Source organism: Balaenoptera borealis, assembly GCF_965194805.1.
Source record: "Balaenoptera borealis genome assembly, chromosome: 12".
NCBI lineage: Eukaryota > Metazoa > Chordata > Mammalia > Artiodactyla > Balaenopteridae > Balaenoptera > Balaenoptera borealis.
Genome location: NC_138869.1, coordinates 86535867 through 86554448, shown reverse-complemented (window position 1 = coordinate 86554448; position 18582 = coordinate 86535867). Strand labels below are relative to the sequence as shown.

At 44.2% G+C, this 18582-nt stretch overlaps 1 protein-coding gene and 1 long non-coding RNA gene across 5 annotated transcripts in view; both read left to right on the top strand.

The window, feature by feature from the left end:
* The window catches only part of LOC309607948, a 208849-nt gene extending 190300 nt beyond the window's left edge, over positions 1-18549 (top strand). Inside the window, exon 2 of the long non-coding RNA XR_014232595.1 lies at positions 18195-18549. This is a non-coding gene — a long non-coding RNA (uncharacterized lncRNA). The remainder of the gene's footprint in view (positions 1-18194) is intronic.
* Positions 763-18549, top strand: LOC309607896 (saoe class I histocompatibility antigen, A alpha chain-like). 4 transcript variants are annotated; one of them, XR_014232576.1, is made up of 5 exons: positions 763-1118; positions 1986-2306; positions 2458-2564; positions 3188-3236; positions 13436-18549. XR_014232576.1 is itself a non-coding variant. In XM_082347039.1 (4 exons), the coding sequence occupies exons 1-3, from the start codon at positions 863-865 to the stop codon at positions 2541-2543; spliced, it is 663 nt and encodes a 220-aa protein (XP_082203165.1). In that variant the 5' UTR covers positions 763-862; the 3' UTR covers positions 2544-2564; positions 13436-18549. The 4 variants fall into 4 exon arrangements, 2 of the variants coding, with proteins under 2 accessions (XP_082203165.1, XP_082203164.1); XR_014232577.1 differs by lacking the exon at positions 13436-18549 and adding an exon at positions 4358-8391; XM_082347039.1 differs by lacking the exon at positions 3188-3236.
* Positions 18550-18582: the final 33 nt, after the last annotated feature.

The following is an 18582-nucleotide window of genomic DNA, read 5'->3' as shown; positions in this document are numbered from 1 at the left end:
CCAGTTCTCACTCCCATTGGGTGCCGGTTTCTAGAAGCCAATCAGCGTCTGACCCGCCGAGACTCAACTTCTCCCCAGACCCCGAAGATGCGGTAATGGCACCGCGAACCCCCGGGGGTCGGGTGCGCAGGACCCCCAGGGAAGGTTCGATTCCGCCGCCCCCGGCCCAGACACGCCCCCTCACGCCGGTCCCCGCCTGTCCCTCCCTGGCTTCCCGCCCCCTCTTCTCTCCCCCGGAAGTCCCGGCCCTTCTCCGACCTTTTCCGTCTCACGAGCCCCTCGCCCCCTCCCCGCTCCCAGCCCCAACACCTCGGACCCAGGACCCGCGCCGGGAGGAGGGTCGGGCCGGGTCTCACCCCTCCCTGCCCCCAGGCTCCCACTCCCTGAGGAATTTCTACACCGGGGTGTCCCGGCCCGGCCGCGGGGAGCCCCCCTTCATCTCTGTCGGCTACGTGGACGACACTCAATTCGTGCGGTTCGACAGCGACGACCCGAATCCGAGGATGGAGCCGCGGGCGCCATGGGTGGAGCAGGAGGGGCCGGAGTACTGGGATCGGAACTCGCGGATCTACAAGCACCACGCACAGACTTTCCGAGTGAACCTGAACACCCTGCGCGGCTACTACAACCAGAGCGAGGCCGGTGAGCGACGCGGGCCCGGGTCCAGGTGGTCACGACCCCCATCCCCAGGGACGGGCCGGGATAGTCCCAACATTGCTAGACCCGCCCGGCACCCCCTACCCGGGAGGGTCCGCAGGTCTTTCACACGGTTTCATTTTCGGTTTAGGTTTAATCACTGTGATTGGTCGGGGCGGGGGCGGGGCTGACTTCGGGGCGGGGCCAGAGTCTCACTCCCCTGTGGATGTACGGCTGCGAAGTGGAGCAGGACGGGCGCCTCCTCTGCGGGTACAGACATTTAGCCTCCGGCGGCAAGGATTACCTCGCCCTGAACGAGGACCTGCGCTCCTGGACCGCGGTGGACACAGCGGCTCAGATCACCAAGCTTAAGTGGGAGGGCTCGGGTGAGGCAGAGCGCGACAGGAACTACCTGGAGGGCACCTGCGTGGAGTGGCTCAGCAGACACCTGGAGACCGGGAAGGACTCGCTGCAACGCGCAGGTACGAGGAGCCGCGGGGCCTCCCTGGTCTCCCCTCGGGCTGGAGCTGGCTTCCCACAAGGAGAGGAAAAGCAATCAGTATCAGAATATCACCCTTCCTTCTGGACGGGAGAGCGAGGAGTCCTTCTAGGTTCTTATATTCAGTACTAGAGACTGACTTGCCCAGAGGGCTAGACTTTTTTTTTTTTTTTTTTTGGCTGCGTTGGGCCTTCGTTGCTTCGCGTGGTCTTTCTCTAGTTGCGGCGAGTCGCGGCTACTCTTCGTTTACGTGCGCGGGCTTCTCATTGTCGTGGCTTCTCTTGTTGTGGAGCACGGGGCTCTAGGCACGCGGGCTTCGGTGGCTCGTGGGCTCTAGAGCGCAGGCTCAGTAGTTGTGGCGCTCGGGCTTAGCTGCTCCACGGCATGTGGGATCTTACCTGACCAGGGATCGAACCCGTGGCGCCTGCACTGGCAGGCGGATTCTTAACCGCTGCGTCACGAGGGAAGCCCCGTTGGGCTTTTTCTAAAGGACAATTAAGGAATCCAGTCTCATGGGGATGGAAAGGGAGACCATCCCTGAAATAACTGATTAATAATTCCCTGTGACATTGACAGCAGTATTGTGAACCATGACTTTCTCCCTCAAGGCCTTGTTCTTGGCCTGAAAACACCTTTGGAGGCCTGACTCCAGCTTTGCTGAGTCCTTCGCCCTCCACCCAGACTAGGTCCAGAAATCTGTGTTTTCTTCCTTTGAGACCTGGAACCTCCTACCATAGTCTCTCATTCTAGAACTTTCCATGGAATAGGAGATATTCCCAGACCCCTGAGACGAGGCTGGTGTCTGGGTTTTGTGCTTCTCCTTCCCAACCCTTGTCCTCGCGTTTCTCAGGATGGTCACATGATGCTGCTTCAGTGGCCCATGGAAGTAACCCAAAGTGTGAATTTTCTGATTCTTCCTCCTCCGACCCTCCAAAGACACATGTGACCTGCCACCCCATCTCTGACCGTGAGGTCACCTTGAGGTGCCGGGCCCTGGACGTCTACCCATCGGAGATCACCCTGACCTGGCAGCGTGATGGGGAGGATCTGACCCAGGACATGGAGCTTGTGGAGACCAGGCCTTCAGGGGAACAGAACCTTCCAGAAGTGGGCGGCTGCGGTTGTGCCTTCTTGAGAGGAGCAGAGATACATGTGCCATGTGCAGCACGAGGTGCTGCCTGAGCCCATTACCCTGAGATGGGATAGAAAGGGGGATGGGTGGTCGAGCTTATTATCAGATAAAGCAAGAGCCTTTCAGGAGAACTTCAGCAAGGTCAGGACTCAAGCCTGAGGAAGGCCCTCACCTTCCCGTTCCTCCACAGAACCTCTTCAGCCCACCGTCCTCATGGCATCATTGTTGGCCTGGTTCTCTTGGTGGTCACTGGAGCTGTGGTGGCTGGAGCTGTGATCTGGAGGAAGAAGCACTCAGGTAGGGAAGGGAGGGAGGGATCTGAGTTTTCTTGTCTCACTGGGGGTGTTTCAAGCCCAGGTAGAAGTTTGCCTGCCTTGTTCCTGGGAAATACCATCCACACATATGTGCTTACTAGTCTGGAGCTGAGTGCTAACACTTACCCTTCTGTAAAGTATATGTGAAAATGAAAACAAATTTTTCACCTTGATAATTCTGGTGATGGGGACCTGATTCCCAGCACTTGAAGGTCAGAGGGGAAAGTCCCTGCTGAGGACAGACCTCCAGGAGGGCAGTTGGTCCAGTCCCTGCACATCTCCTTTTTTCATATTTCCTGACCTTACCCTGGGACTTTAGTCACAGTTCTGGAAACTTCCCTGGGGTCTAGGACTAGGGGGCTCCTCTAGGATCTCATGGCCCTGCCTCCTCCCTGGCCTATCATGTGATGTTTTCTTCCCACAGGCAGAGAAGGAGGGAGCTATGCTCAGGCTGCTAGTACACTTCGGTGGGTTGGAGGGTTATCCCTGAGACCCTTGGAATAGTATAGATGGGAGCCCATGGGGGGAATCTTACCCATCCCCTAATTCTTCCTTTAGTCTCATCTTCTGTGGGCTCTGACCAGGTCCTGTTTTGTTTTATCCTAGGCAGCGACAGTGCCCAGGGCTGTGATGTTATCTTTCACCAGTCCTAAAGGTGAGACCCTGGAGAGCCTGAAGCAGGAGAGGGGTGGGTCAGAGGTGACACCACTGGGTTATGGGGATTCTCTGAGTGGACATTTGGAACATACAGTGGACTGTTTAGAATGTCAAGACTTTTCTGAATGACTTAAATTTATTTATGATTATTTTCTTCTAAGTGTGAGACAGCTGCCTGCATAGGACTGAGTGATGCAAGATTAGTTCCCCCCCCCACCATTGTAGCTTCAGATCCCCTGATTCCTCTTTCTGCAGCTGCATCTGAATGTGTCTGTGTTCCTATTAGCATAATGTGAGGAGGTGGGGAAGACTGGCCCACCCCTGCCCACCGAGACCCCTCCCCACCCTGACTTCTGTTCTTTTCCCTGATCCACTTGCCTGTTCCAGCAGAGGCAGGGCTGGGCCCTTTCTACCTCTACTTTAACTTCAGGGTGCCCTGAGAAATACTGAAAATAAGAATCTGGATGTGAATTTGTTTCTAATTCATGTCATGACAGTCGATGTGTTAATAAACAAAAAAGATTCCTAAAGTTTAAGACAGGAAACAAATGGAAGCACTGAGAACCTTCCAGAATCTATGTGTATGCTGTGCTGAGTCTGATGTAGGTGGGACCAGAGAAGGATATAAGGAGCGTGGACAGGGCCTGTGTCCAGTCAGTGCTCAGTCCATTGTGGGCTTTGAAGTGGTCACTAATTGGATGGGTCATCTTCTCTGTTGTTTGTCCTTGTCCCTTCAGTAGAACCTTGTCCCACCAGGACCTGTGATCCAAGTCACCTGGGCCTTGTCCTGTCTCCGAGCTGTGGGAAGCAAGGGCTTCATGTGGCCGGGTCAGCCTAGACTCATGCCTCAGTCCAGCCCTCAGCCCTATCTTCTTTTGGATGTTTATGTTTTGCTTCTTTAGTTTTTTGCTTTTTTTTTTTTTTTTAATTATGACTGTTCTTTTCATGTATAGAGTTCTGGTCTCATTCTGCTCTGGGTGTCCCCCATCTCTGACAACAGTAGAAGTCATTTTGCCTGTCAGGGTCCCCACAAGGCCTGTGGCAGCCCCTGCACACAGGAGTCTCTGTGGTATTGAGAGATGACTTTTCTCTCTCATTCAGCTCTTGTTCTCCTTCTAGGGCTGTTTCCTGGATTATTCTTTCCATCTTTTCCAAAGAACCAAAAACTGGAAAGGAACAAGGATTAAACCCTGGAAGTCCCAGTGCTACGTGATCTGATCAGACCACACACCTGAGCAGACTGCAGAGTTTTGGCACTGCGTCTAGACAGCACAGAGACCAGGGAGTCCTAAACTTTAATTTGCGTAAGAATCATCAGGACATCTTGATAAGATTCAGAAGGTCTGCAGTAGGGCATGGGATTCTGTATTATAACAAGGTTGGTGCTAATTCTGCTGACTTTCAGATCACATTTAGTAGCAAGAACATAGACCAGGATTCCCACACGGCTGTGCACCAGCCTCACCTGTAGGGCTTGTTGAATAAGCAAGTCTTGGGCTCCGTGCCCAGCATTCTGAGATGGTGGGTCTGGGAAGAAGCCTGAATATTTTGCAGCAATCCTTGCAAGCAATCTTGGGATTCAGCCGGATTGGGAACGACTGAGGTCAGTGATCAGAGCGCTCAGGTTGGGGAGGAGCCTTAAATCCACACTTAAACCTTGTTTTTTCCTGGGAAGAAAAGGGCAAGACGTATGCTGGAGACACATGTTGGTTTTTCTACCCTGGGGTATGTAGCCAGGTGGAAGACTGACGAAGTGTTATCAGCTCAAGATAATGAAAATCTATGAATCCTTGCTCTCTGAAACTATTCCCTGGATGGATTTCTCACTCATTCCTTGGTATAAACAATGGAATACAAGTTTTTCTAATTGTAACATAAATGAAAATTGTGTGTGTGTGTGTGTGTGTGTGTGTGTGTACCCTGGGAACTCATTTCATTTCAGGGAAAGCCACAGAACAAGCTTGAGGCTACACAGCCAGGAACAGAATCCATAATCCACTGCAGGTCGGGTCCCACATAGAGGGATTCTGTCTTGGAATCAGACATTTGGGGCCTTGGATGGGAGGGAGTTTATTTTGCATATGTGAGGAATGCAAATAATTAATGTCCAGAAGATGAACTGTGGTGATTTTCAAATGTCCACATACTGTATGATACCGAGAGGTAGAAACAATATCTTCCATAGTGGCTGTGCTATTTTGCATTCCTGCCAGCAAGGAATGAGTGTTCCCGCCCTGGTCTAAATGTTTGTGTGCCCTCAAAATTCATATGCTAAAATCCTAATGCCCAGTGGGATGGTATTAGTAGGCGGGGCCTTTGGGAAGTGCTTAAGTCATGAGAGTGGAGCCCTAATGAATGGGATGAGTGCCTACAATCCTGTTCCCAGTCCCCAAGATGTGGGGTTTTTTCCACACCACCAAGCAATTCTCTGATACCAGATGGGGGTCGAACAATTCAACTCAATTCTGACGCTGTCTACACTATCTACCTGGAGATCACATCAGATCACACAGGTTAAAGGTTCAGTCTCACAAGAATACCCACCCCTCCCAACTTCAGATGCTGATTGCAAATCCCAGTTGTCACCTATACTTCTGACTGATCAGTTAGGTATCAGTGGTTCCCAGGACCCCTCCTGATAATTTGCTAGAGAGGCTCACAGAACTCAGGAAAACAGTTTACTTAATGTTTATCAATTTATTATAAAAGGATATGATAAAGGATACAGATGAGCCTCCAGATGGAAGAGATTAATGGGGCAAAGTATGTGGGGAGGGGCACCAAGCTCCCATGCCCTCTCTGGATGCACCACTCTCCCAGCACCTCCACGTGTTCACCAACCTGAAAACTCTTCAAACTCCATCCTTTTGGGTTTTTATGGAGGCTTTATTACATAGGCATAGTTGATTAAGTCATTGGCCATTGGCAATTGATTCAACCTCCAGCCCCTCTCCCCTCCACGGAGGTCATGGGGGTGGGACTGAAAATTCCAACCCTCTAATCATGGTAGTCTCCTTTGGTGACCAGCCCTCATCCTTAAGTTAGCTAGGGGCGGTCCAAAGTCACTTCATTAACATAACAAAAGACACATTGATCGCTTTCATCACTAGGAAATTCCAAAGGCTTTTGTAGCCCTGTGCCAGGAAAGGGGAGGAAGACCAAATATACATTTCTTATTATAAATAACAACATCACAGTGCCTCACAGAGAGATCCTTAGCTCTTAACATTGTGTGAGGACACAGCCAGAAGGTGGCAGCTATGAATCAGGAAGACGGTCCGTACCCACCCTTGCAGGTACAGTGATCTTGGACATCTCAGCCTCCAGAACTACGAGCAATAACTTTCTGTTATTTATAAACAACCCGGTTGGTGCTGTTTTGTTACAGCAGCCCTAATAGACCGTAGTTCCTGTTGCTCCACATCCTCACCAGTACTTGGTAATATCAGTTTTTATTTTAACTATTCTAATAGATGTGTAGTGGCATACTATTTTTTTATTTGCATTTCCCTAATGACATATGATATTGAGCATCTTTTCATATGCTTTTTCATATACCATCTATATTGTCTTTGGTGAATTATCTGTTCATATTTTACATATTTTTTAACTGGGTTATCTGTTTTCTTATTGTTGAGCTTTAAGGGTTCTTTGTATATTCTAGATACAAGTCTTTTATCAGATATGTGATTTGCAAATATTTTCTCCAAGTCTGTGGCCTGAGCTCTTTTACTGACATAACAACATATGCAAATGACCAAATATAAGCATAGATTTGTATTTTACAAAAAAATAATACTAGGGGCTTCCCTGCTGGCGCAGTGGTTGAGAATCTGCCTGCCAGTGCAGGGGACACGGGTTCGATCCCTGGTCTGGGAAGATCCCACATGCTGTGGAACAACTAAGCCCGTGCGCCACAACTGCTGAGCCTGCACTCTAGAGCCCATGAGCCAAAACTACTGAGCCCGCGTGCCACAACTACTGAAGCCCACACTCCTAGAGCCCATGCTCCGCAACAAGAGAAGCCACTGCAATGAGAAGGCTGTGCACCACAACAAAGAGTAGCCCCCACTCACCGCAACTAGAGAAAGCCCGCGCGCAGCAACGAAGACCTGACTCAGTCAAAAATAAATAAATTTATTTAAAAAAAAGAAAGAAATACTACTATTTTTCTGGAAAGAGAAATGAGAAATTGCTAACTCTAGTTTCTGGGCAGATGACCTGGGTGACTGGGGGATGGCAGCTGGGGAGATGTGACTTGTGTGTGTGTATTTATCTATACATCTATATCTATGTATCTATATATTCTGATATAGATACAAGATATAGATATATCCCTCAGCATTTTTAATTTTCTTGTGTATCAAAGAATGGTTTCAAAACTAAATTACAAAAAAAAAAAAAGAAAAAAAAAAAACTAAATTACATTAAAATCCTTTAAGCTTGTAAAACACTTGACATCATGTCCAAATCATGTGTTAAAACTCATATTCTGATCCTCTATTCTAGCACCAATGATTTATTTTTGACTTTTTTTTTTTTTAGAGCAGTATTAGCTTCACAACAAAATTGAGAGGAAGGTACAGAGATTTCCCATATACCCCCCCGGCCCCCACCAATGCATAACCTCCCCCATTATCAACATCCCCCACAGAGTGGTACATTTGTTATAATTGATGAACCCACATTGACACATCATGATCACTCCAAATCCACAGTTTACCTTGTTTACCTTAGGGTTCACCTTGGTGGTGTACATTCTATTGGTTTGAACAAATGTATAATATAGGTATCCATCATTATAATATACAGAGTATTTTTACTGCCCTGAAAATCCTCTGTGCTCCTCCTATTCATTCCTCCCCCTTCCTAATCCCTGGCAAACGCTGAACTCTTTACTGTCTCCATAGTTTTGCCTGTTCCAGAATGTCATACGGTTGGAATCATACAGTATGCAGCCTTTTCAGATTGGCTTTTACTTAATAATATGCATTTAAGGTTCCTCCATGTCTTTTCAAGGCTTGATAGCTCATTTGTTTTTAGCACTGAAAGTATTCTGTTGTCTAATGTACCACAGATTATTTATCCACCTACTGAAGGACATATTGATTGCTTCCAGGTTTTGGCAATTTTGAATAAAGCTGCTATAAACATCTGTGTGCAGGTTTTTGTGTGGACAAGAGTTTTCTCCTTTGGGGAAATACCACGGAGTGTGATTGCTGGATTGTATGGTAAGTTTGGTAACAAACAACCAAACTGCCTTCCAAAGTAGGTATACCATTTTGCATTCCCACCAGCGATGAATAAGACTTCCTGTTGTTCCACATCCTCCTCATCATTTGGTGGTGTCAGTTTTCTAAATTTTGGCTATTCTAACAAGTGTGTAGTGATATCTCATTGTTTTAATTTGTATTTCCCTGATGACTTACGTTGTGGAACATCTTTTCATATACTTGTTTGCCATATCTGTATATCTTCTTTGGTGGGGTGGCTGTTAAGGTCTTTTGCCCATTTTTTAATGGTTGTTTGTTTCACTGTTGCTGAGTTTTAGGACTTCTTTCTGTATTTTGGATAACAGTCCCTTACCAGATGTATCTTTTGCAAATATTTTCTCCTACTCTGTGGCTTGACTCTAATTCTCTTGACAGCAGAAGTTTTTAAAATTATTATTATTGAGCTATAATTGACATTATTTTCAGGTATAAACCTAATGATTCAATATTTGTATATATTGTAAAATGATCATCACAATAAGTCTAGTTAACATTCATCACCATATATAGTTATAAAACTTTTTTTCTTGTGATGAGAACTTTTAAGATCTACTTTCTTAGCAACTTTCAAATATGCAGTACAGTATTAACTATAGTCACCAGACTGTATATTACATCCCCAAGTCTTATTTATTTTATAACTGGAAGTTTGTACCTTTTGATCCCCTTCACCCATTTTTCCCACCCTCACCTCCCCCACCTCTGGTAACCACCACTCTGTATCTATGAGCTTGGGGACTTTTTTTAGGGGAGGGGATTATATTCCACATATAAATGAAGTCATATGATATGATATTTGCCTTTCTCTGTCTGACTTATTTCACTTAGCATAACGCTCTCAAGGTCCATCCATGTCACAAATGGCAAGATTTCATTTTTTTTATGGCTGAATAATATTCCAGTGTGTGTGTATCCGTGTGTGTGTATACCACATTTTCATATCCATTCAACCATCGATGGGCACTTTAGGTTGTTTCTATATCTTGGCTATTGTAAATAATACTGCAGTGAACATGGGCATGCACATCTCTTTTTGAGTTAGTGTTTTCATTTTCTTCAGATAAATACCCAGAAGTAGAATTGCTAGATCATATGGTAGTTCTCTTTTTAATTTTTTGAGGGATCTCCATACTGTTCTCCATAGTGGCTGCACCAATGTACATTGCCACCAACAGTGCACAAGGGTTCCTTTTTCTCCATATCCTCGCCCACACTTAAAGAAGATTTAAGTAAGTCCAGATTATCAATTATTTCTTTCATGGATTGTGCCTTTGGTGTTGTATCTAAAACGTCATCACCATACCCTAAATTCATCAAGGTTCTCTCCTATATCATCTTCTGGGTGTTTTATAGTTTTACATTATACATTTAGGCCTATCCTCCATTTTGAGTTAATTTTTGTGAAGCGTGTAAAGTCTGTGTCGAGACGGACATTTTTTAATATGGATGTCCAGTTGTTCTAGCACCATTTGTTGAAAGAGGTTATCTTTGCTCCATTGTATTGCCTTGCTCTTTTGTCAAAGGTCAGTTGACAGTATTTATGTGGGTCTATTTCTAGGCTCTTTATTCTGTTCAGTTGATCTACATTGTCCCTCAGCATCCACAGGGGATTGATTTCAGGACCCCTCAAAGATACCAAAATCTGTGGATGCTCAAGTCCCTTTTACACAATGGCATAGTGTTTGCATATAACCTACACACATCATCCTGTGTACTTTAAATCATCTCTAGGTTACTTCTAATACCTAATACAATGTAACTGCCATGCAAATGGTTATAAATACAATGTAAATGCTATGAAAATAGTTGCTGGTATATAGCAAATTCAAATTTTGCTTTGGGGAACTTTTTGGAATTTTTTTTTTTTAATCTTGGGGGCAGTAGTTTGCCTTGTTTCCTCTCCTCTTTTACGAATCTCAGAAGAGTTGGTGATTTTTCAGTCTGTTCAGCTTTTTACTTGGTTTAAGGACAGAGAGGTGATTTCCAAGCTGCTTATGTGTAGAACCAAAACCAGAAACTCCCCAAAGATCTTTTCGCTGAACTATTTTGGCTTAAATTTTCCATTTCTAGAAAAGATTGGCTATAGTATATGGACAAATCCTTCCACTGAAAAGAGGTACAAATGCCATGTAAAACTCAAAAACCATCTTCTTAAAAGCATCAAAGAGTTGACAAGATAGTAATAAATGACCTAGCTCCCCAAAGAAGGGAAAGATCCTGCTTGGACTTCATAGAGAACAGTGTCCTGAAAATGGAGAAACAGCTCTGTAAATTTATTGCCCCAGAGCCCAGACATAGCAGTCCTGCACTTTCAGCTCTTTGTCCCAAACTCCTGACTTTTCTACCCATCTGCCTTCCCTTTAAAATTTTAAACCAAGCTTTTAAAATTCTGATTATAATGTATATGGATAGTGTATAATATATGATAATGTATATTCACTATAGAAAATTTATAAAATGCTGAAAATAATAAATGACAGTAAAAATAACTGTAACCCTCACACATGGAAATATTTTGTTGCATTTTCTTCTAGTTTATTATATAACCTGCTGCTGCCCAAGTGCTGAAACTCTAAGTTGATGAGCACAGACCTCAGTGGCCCCAAGCTCTGTGCCTGTATCTCTGCCTTCCAACCAGTTATGATGGATGGTCCCACTCCTATCTAAGGTCACCCCTCAGCTTGGGCATAAGATTGGGCCCCTGCTTCCCCCGAGAATCAATTTCCTAGTCTCTATTGTATCATTCATTCATTTTTTTTTTTTAAAAGAAATCTCCATTTTAATGTTTATTTATTTATTTATTTATGGCTGTGTTGGGTCTTCGTTTCTGCGCGAGGGCTTCCTCTAGTTGCAGCAAGCGGGGGCCACTCTTCATCACGGTGCGCGGGCCTCTCACTATCGCGGCCTCTCTTGTTGCGGAACACAGGCTCCAGACGCGCAGGCTCAATAATTGTGGCTCACGGGCCCAGCCGCTCCGCGGCATGTGGGATCCTCCCAGACCAGGGCCCGAACCCGCGTCCCCTGCATCGGCAGGCAGACCCTCAACCACTGCGCCACCAGGGAAGCCCCTCATTCATTCTTGCATACAAATGTGCTGTAATACCTCTCATTAAAACAAACAAAATGAAACTAAATAAATGAAAACAAAAATCATTCCAGGACTTCCCTGGCGTTCCAGTGGTTAAGACTCCGCGCTTCCAGTGCAGGGGGCTCAGGTTCGAACCCTGGTCAGGGAACTAAGACCCGCATGCCGTGCGGTGTGGGCCAAAACAACAACAACAACAGAAAAAAAATCATCCCATCAAAATCCACCACCTGATCCCACATCCCCCACCCACCAGTGCCCCATTTCTATGACACTCCTTATAGAACAATCCCTGAGTCCATTCTCTCACCTACTAGGTTGTCTTTTCGTTTTATCAGATGCATATACGCACATATCTTGAAAAGTAAATACCTCTACGAGGCTCGTTAAGGAGACATACATCCCCAGTCTTCCATGCATCCCATTTCCGATCCCAGAGCCAACTTCTGTCTGTTTCTCTTATTGTTACTTCTGTTGTCTACATGGCACGTTTGTAGTGCTCCTTCTTTGTTTTTCAGTTTGTGTATCATTTTAGTGGATTAGCTCTCTTTAACATACCACAGTCCTCCAAATAGTTATTTTATAATTTTGATTAGCTCAGTGTTCAATATCTACATTATTATAACCATGTAAATGCTATTCACAACTAAGCATTTAGTAGACTATGATTATTTTTTTCCCTTGAATTTTTAAAAAATTTTTCTGGAGTAAATAAATGTCTTATTCCTTCATTTGCTTAGTTTCTGCTGTATTCATTACGAAATCATTCCCAAACTTTCCTCCACCATCTAAATATTTATGAATATATTCAAGCACATCGGATATTCATTCTACCAGCTTCGTCTCTTTGCACAGACTCTCCCATAGACCTCGATGCTGCCACACGGGGACTGGTTCCCTGCACACCTGGGGCAGGGCTGATGTCCCACATCTCCTTCACCTCATCGGGGACAGCCCTCTGGCCTTTCTCTCCTACTGGCTTCCCTGTTGCCTGGATCCCATGTGTTCCTCTTTTTGGTTTTCTCAAACATTTCCCCCCTACTTCATCTAGTTAGTATCCTGAGAAAGGGAACATGTAAAGTAAAATATTGAAACCCTTAATATCTAAAAATGTCTTCAGGCTATGCTAACACTTATTCACATAGTGACTTGGTATAGAATTCTGTGTTGGAAATAATTTTCCTCAGAATTTGGAAGGCACTGCTTCAACATTTTCTAGCTTCTCCAGAGCAGATTTTCTTGCCTCTTGAAGTTTTCAGGTTCTCTTCTTTTCCACCCTTTTCCTGAAATTTCATTTGTGATGTATCTTCATGTGTATCTGTTTTCATCTCCTGTGCTGAGAACTTGGTTGGGACCACTCAAAATGTAAACTTTTGTCTGTCAAACTCTGAGAAAATTTCTTGAAATTTTAAAATTATTTGCTACTTTCCATTCTTTTTGAAACTTGTATTATTGATGTGTTGGAATCCCTTGATTGATAACCCAGAATTCGTATAGTTCTTGTCTCCTTCTTGCCATTACTTTTCCATTTGTAGCACTAAATGGAAGTACAACTTAATTTTCCAATTCATCTATTGAATTATTTATTTCTGTGATATTTCTAATTTTAAAGAGTGCTTTCTTCTTCTCTGACTGTATACAATTGTATGTAATTCTGTTCTTGTTTCATATGCCGTATCTTTTTTACATCTTTTAGATATTATTGATTATAGTCATAGGGAATCCGTTAGTTCTCCTGGTTATCTGCTTTCATGATTTCTGCTAAATGTTCATTTCCCTCACAACAGTGAGATCTCCATAGCACCAGGGTCTTACTCTTGTTCTTCACTCTGTCTCCAGGAACTAGCAGATCCTGATCCACTGGAGGCCTCAAAACATACGCTGGATGATGGACTTTAGTGTGGCTTGGGCAGTTAAGTCACACTGCCGCTTGATGACCTCCTGAGTTCTGAGCCTAGCAGTTTCCTATCACAGAACATTCTGGAACACTGCAACAGTTCATTTGCATGGGATGCAGAGTCATGCCTGCCACCTGATGGACAGGGAACCAAAGGAAGATGGGTCACAAAGGTCTCTGAGAGAAGATATCCTGGGTTCAACCCCAACTCTACCACCTCCTTAACCTCCCTGAGTTTCCCTTTCCCTGTCTGTACAAAGGGATCACAAATTGGGTGCTTCATGGGTTTGCTCCGAGGATTAAATTTGACTCTCCATGTAAATCACATGGCATTATTGCCTGAGAAATGTGTTCCTTTATTCACAGTTACCATCATTACAGCATTTAGATAAGTTCCACTATTTTGCTTTTATAAACCACAATTCAAGAAACATCCTTGAACACATTTTTGAGACATGTGTGATTATCTTCTTAGGATAAATTCTTTTTAGGAATTAGTTATTTCTTTTTTTTTTTTTGGCTGCATTGTGTGGCATGTGGGATCTTAGTTCCCCAACCAGGGATTGAACCTGTGCCCCCTGCATTGGAAGTGCAGATTCTTAACCACTGGACTGCCAGGGAAGTCCCAGGAATTTAGTTATTTCTGCATTAAAATGTAAGCATACTTAAATTGTTGAGATGATTTGCAAAAGTGCCCTTTAGAAATTTTACACTACTTATCTTTATTTCAAAGCTGAAAAAAAGCCTAACAGTTTATTAAAATTTAATGTACTCATTAGTTCTATTATTTTCCCCCCAAATTCTATACTTCAGGATAGAGATGAGCAAAAGACTCTGGATTTTAGACAGCTTTCTTTGAATAGTTAAGAAAGTCAGCTTTGTGCTTAGCACACTAAAAAATAATTTTATATTATATAATCTTTTGGTATCATTTATATTTAGACCATGTCTGGGGAATCTAATATTCAATTACTAAATTAAATGTTCTCTTTACTACTTACTTTGTAACCCTATAATATTCTAAGAGTAAACACAAATTAATAGAGTTGGTAAGAAGAGGAGAAAAAAAGAAATTTTGTATTCCAGTTTTTAATCTCATCAAGCTTTATGACCAGTATATTTTTTCCCTATACTGGCAATATCCTCCTCATTCATTTTCATCTTTGCCAAGCTGATAGATTTTTTCATTCTTTTTTTTTTTAATTAAATAATTTATTTATTTTTGGCTGCGTTGGGTCTTTGTTGCTACACGCAGGCTTTTCTCTAGTTGCAGCAAGCGGGGACTACTCTTCGTTGTGGTGCGCGGGCTTCTCATCGTGGTGGCTTCTCTTGTTGCAGAGCACGGGCTCTAGGCGTGCGGGCTTCAGTAGTTGCAGCACACGGGCTCAGTAGTTGTGGCTCATGGGCTCTAGAGCAGGCTCAGTAATTGTGGCGCACAGGCTTACTTGCTCCGCAGCATGTGGGATCTTCCAGAGCAGGGCTCGAACCCGTGTCCCCTGCATCCTCAGGCAAATTCTTCACTGCGCCACCAGGGAAGCCCCCAAGCTGATAGATTTTAATTTTTATTTCATTTCTTATTTCACATTCTTGTTTTTGTTCACATTTATTGCTAATATATTTGTTTGACATTTAACCTATGTGTCAAAGAATTTACACAAATACTTGCACAAGATAAAGGAGCAGCTTGGAGCAGGAGATGTATAAGTACAAGTGGGCAAAAGACAATACAATTGAGAACCACAAGAAACAACAGATAGTACAAAGAGGCTCATAAAACTTCAATATTGTAATTATAAAACATAGAAAATAAAACAACCTGGATTATTTTGTATAAAGAGAAAAATGACAAGCTTGAAAATGCCATGATGGAGTATCAAGGATCAGATTTACTCTCCTGTCTTAAACAACGACAAATTCAGATAAATATATGAAACAACAGTATTCAGACCTTGGGCATCAGGCAGCACAAGAACTGTGACTCCTATGAGAAGGGAAACGAAAGCAGCAAGGCCTACAATTGTCCAGCTTCCTTCCTGGAGAGAGTTTCCAGGACACAGCGCGGGTGGGGAGGAGCCCTAACACAGCCCAGCAGTCTCAGTGAGTTAAGGGGACAGAGTTATGAACTGTGAGGACTAGGATGTTAGAATTAGCAGACAGTGACATTAGAAGTTATTATAAATGTACTCCTTATGTTCAAAAAGTTATATAAGGACATGAAAGGTATATAAAAGACCACAATCAAACTTCTAGAGATGAAAACGTCTGAGATAAAAATACAATGGATGGGACTTCCCTGGTGGTGCAGTGGTTAAGAATCTGCCTGCCAATGCAGTGGACACGGGTTCGATCCCTAGTCCAGGAAGATCCCACATGCCACGGAGCAACTAAGCCTGTGCGCCATGCCTGCGAGCCACAACTACTGAGCCCACTCGTTGCAACTACTGAAGCCCATGTGCCTAGAGTCCGTGCTCCACAAAAGAAGCCACCGCAATGAGAAGCCTGCGCACTGCAACGAAGAGTAGCCCCCACTCGCCGCAGCTGGAGAAAGCCCACGCACAGCAACGAAGACCCAAAGCAGCCAAAATAAATAAATAAATAACTTTTAAAAAAATACACTGGATGTGTATTGGTAGATTGGTAGATTGTGTTTGGATGTGTAATGGTAGATTTGATATTGCAGAAGAAAAGATCAGTGACCTTGAAGACATAAAAATTATACGAAGTAATAATTAATTATTACAGTGTATTACTAAGTTTGCAACATATGTTCAAGCAACATTATTCATAATAACCAAAAAAACAGAAATAACCTAAATGTCCATGAATAACACACGAGGTGACTATTTTCCTTGGAGGGACCCAGAGGATACTGTTTATCAGGCAATAAGGAATGTGCAGGCAAGGGGAGTATCAACCTCATTGTGCCTGTGCTTGGTAAGCCGGGCCTGACTCTAGGAGATGATATTACAGAACCTGGCTCCTTAGCATTAATGGGGATAATAGGATCCCAGAAAGCCAGAGGACAAGTGACAGCAAGTTAGAAACAAAGTGGGCAGAATTGCCAAAATAGCCAGCAATGTCAGAACTGAAGCCAGAAAATTCTGACTGCAAGGAATTTTGGAAATGGGTAACAGACCATTGTACTCCTAGGGGCAAGATAAATGGGCAGCCTACAAGAGTGTTGCTTAATATTTTAACCAATAGAAGAAAAATGAATAAGCTGAAGGCTGAGATTAATGGCTCCAATACAAAGTTATGATTCCTTGGGACTTCCCTGGCGGTCCAGTGGTTAAGACTCCATGCTCCCAATGCAGGGGGCTCGGCTTCGATCCCCGGTCAGGGAACTAGATCCTGCATGCCACAACTAAAAGATCCCGCGTGCCACAACTAAAAGATCCCGCATGCCGCAACTAAAAGATCCCACATGCCGCAACTAAAAAAGATCCCGCATGCCGCAGCAAAGATCTCGCATGCAGTGACGAAAGATCCCACGTGCCGCAACTAAGACCCAGCACAGCCAAGATAAATAATAAATAAGCAAATAAATGAAAAAATTTTTTTAAAAGTTATGATTCCTTGACCAGTTTCCAGACCCAAGCCAGATCTCAGACACAGAATCCATTAATTAAAGGAGAGGCCAGGTCCCCTGTTGAAGTCCCGTGCAGCACCATGTCAAGTGTACATCAGTAATTCCCCAAGCCCATCACTAAAGGAATCAATGGCCATTTATTCATACACTGAAGAAAGAAAATACCCTGATCTTTGCGAGGTTTATTAGACACAGGATCCAATTTGACACTAATTCTTGGGGAACCAAAGCACCACCATGGACTCCCATTAGGGAGAGGCATATGGGGACCAGGAAATAATTTGTTTCCTGTCTCAGGTCCACCAATATCTCAGTGGGTCCTCTGTGTCCACACATCCACTTGGTGGTTATTTCCCCAGTTTCCAAATGTGTCATTGGAATGGACATGCTTAACAATTGCCAGAACCCTCACATTGTTTCTTTGACCTGTGGAATAAAAGCCTGGTAGTAAGAGAGGCCAAGTGGAAGCCCATGAATTAGCCTTTGAACCTCAGGCAGGATAGAAAATTAAGACAATATTGTATCTTGAGGGCAATTAAAGAGGTTAATACCACCCTCAAATACATAAAGGATGCAGGCGTGGAGGGTAGTCCAAACATATTAAGTTAATTTGCTGGTCTGGTTCTTGCAAAAATTGGATGGATCATGGTAGATGATAGGGAACTGCTAGAAATTTAACTCAAATTAGCCTAATTGCAGCAGATGTGCTGAATGTGATATGTTTAAATAGAGCAGATTTATGCAGTTTCTGGTACATGATATAAGGCTATTGAATACCTAAAGGGAATTTTACCTCAATTCAGTTGCATAAACAAATGGCTCAGGCCTTCATGTCACCTACCACTGTTGTGCCTTTCTCTTTTCCTCATTTCTCACCTATGACCTAACGGGGAGTTCCTATGACCAGTTGACATAAGAAGGGAAAACCTGAGCTTGGGTCACAAATGTGGCAGCTCAGTATGTCGGTGTGAGCCAAAAGTGGACTACTGCCGTGCTGCACCATAGCCCCACTCAGGGGTGACCAAAGACAGTGCTGAGGGGCCGTTCTTCCAATGGGCAGAACTTCAGGTGGTGCTCCTACTTACCCACATTGCATAAAGAAAAAGAAGTAGGGCTTCCCTGGTGGCGCAGTGGTTGAGAATCTGCCTGCTAATGCAGGGGACACGGGTTCGAGCCCTGGTCTGCGAAGATCCCACATGCCACGGAGCAGCTGGGCCCGTGAGCCACAACTACTGAGCCTGCGCGTCTGGAGCCTGTGCCCCGCAACGGGAGGGGCCGCGATAGTGAAAGGCCCGCGCACCGCGATGAAGAGCGGTCCCCGCACCGCGATGAAGAGTGGCCCCCACTTGCCGTAACTAGAGAAAGCCCTCGCACGAACCGAAGACCCAACACAGCCAAAAATAAATAAATAAATAAATAAATAAAGTAGCTATAAAATTAAAAAAAAAAAAAAAAAGAAAAAGAAGTGGCCTGAGGTAAGACTATGCACAAACTCAGGCA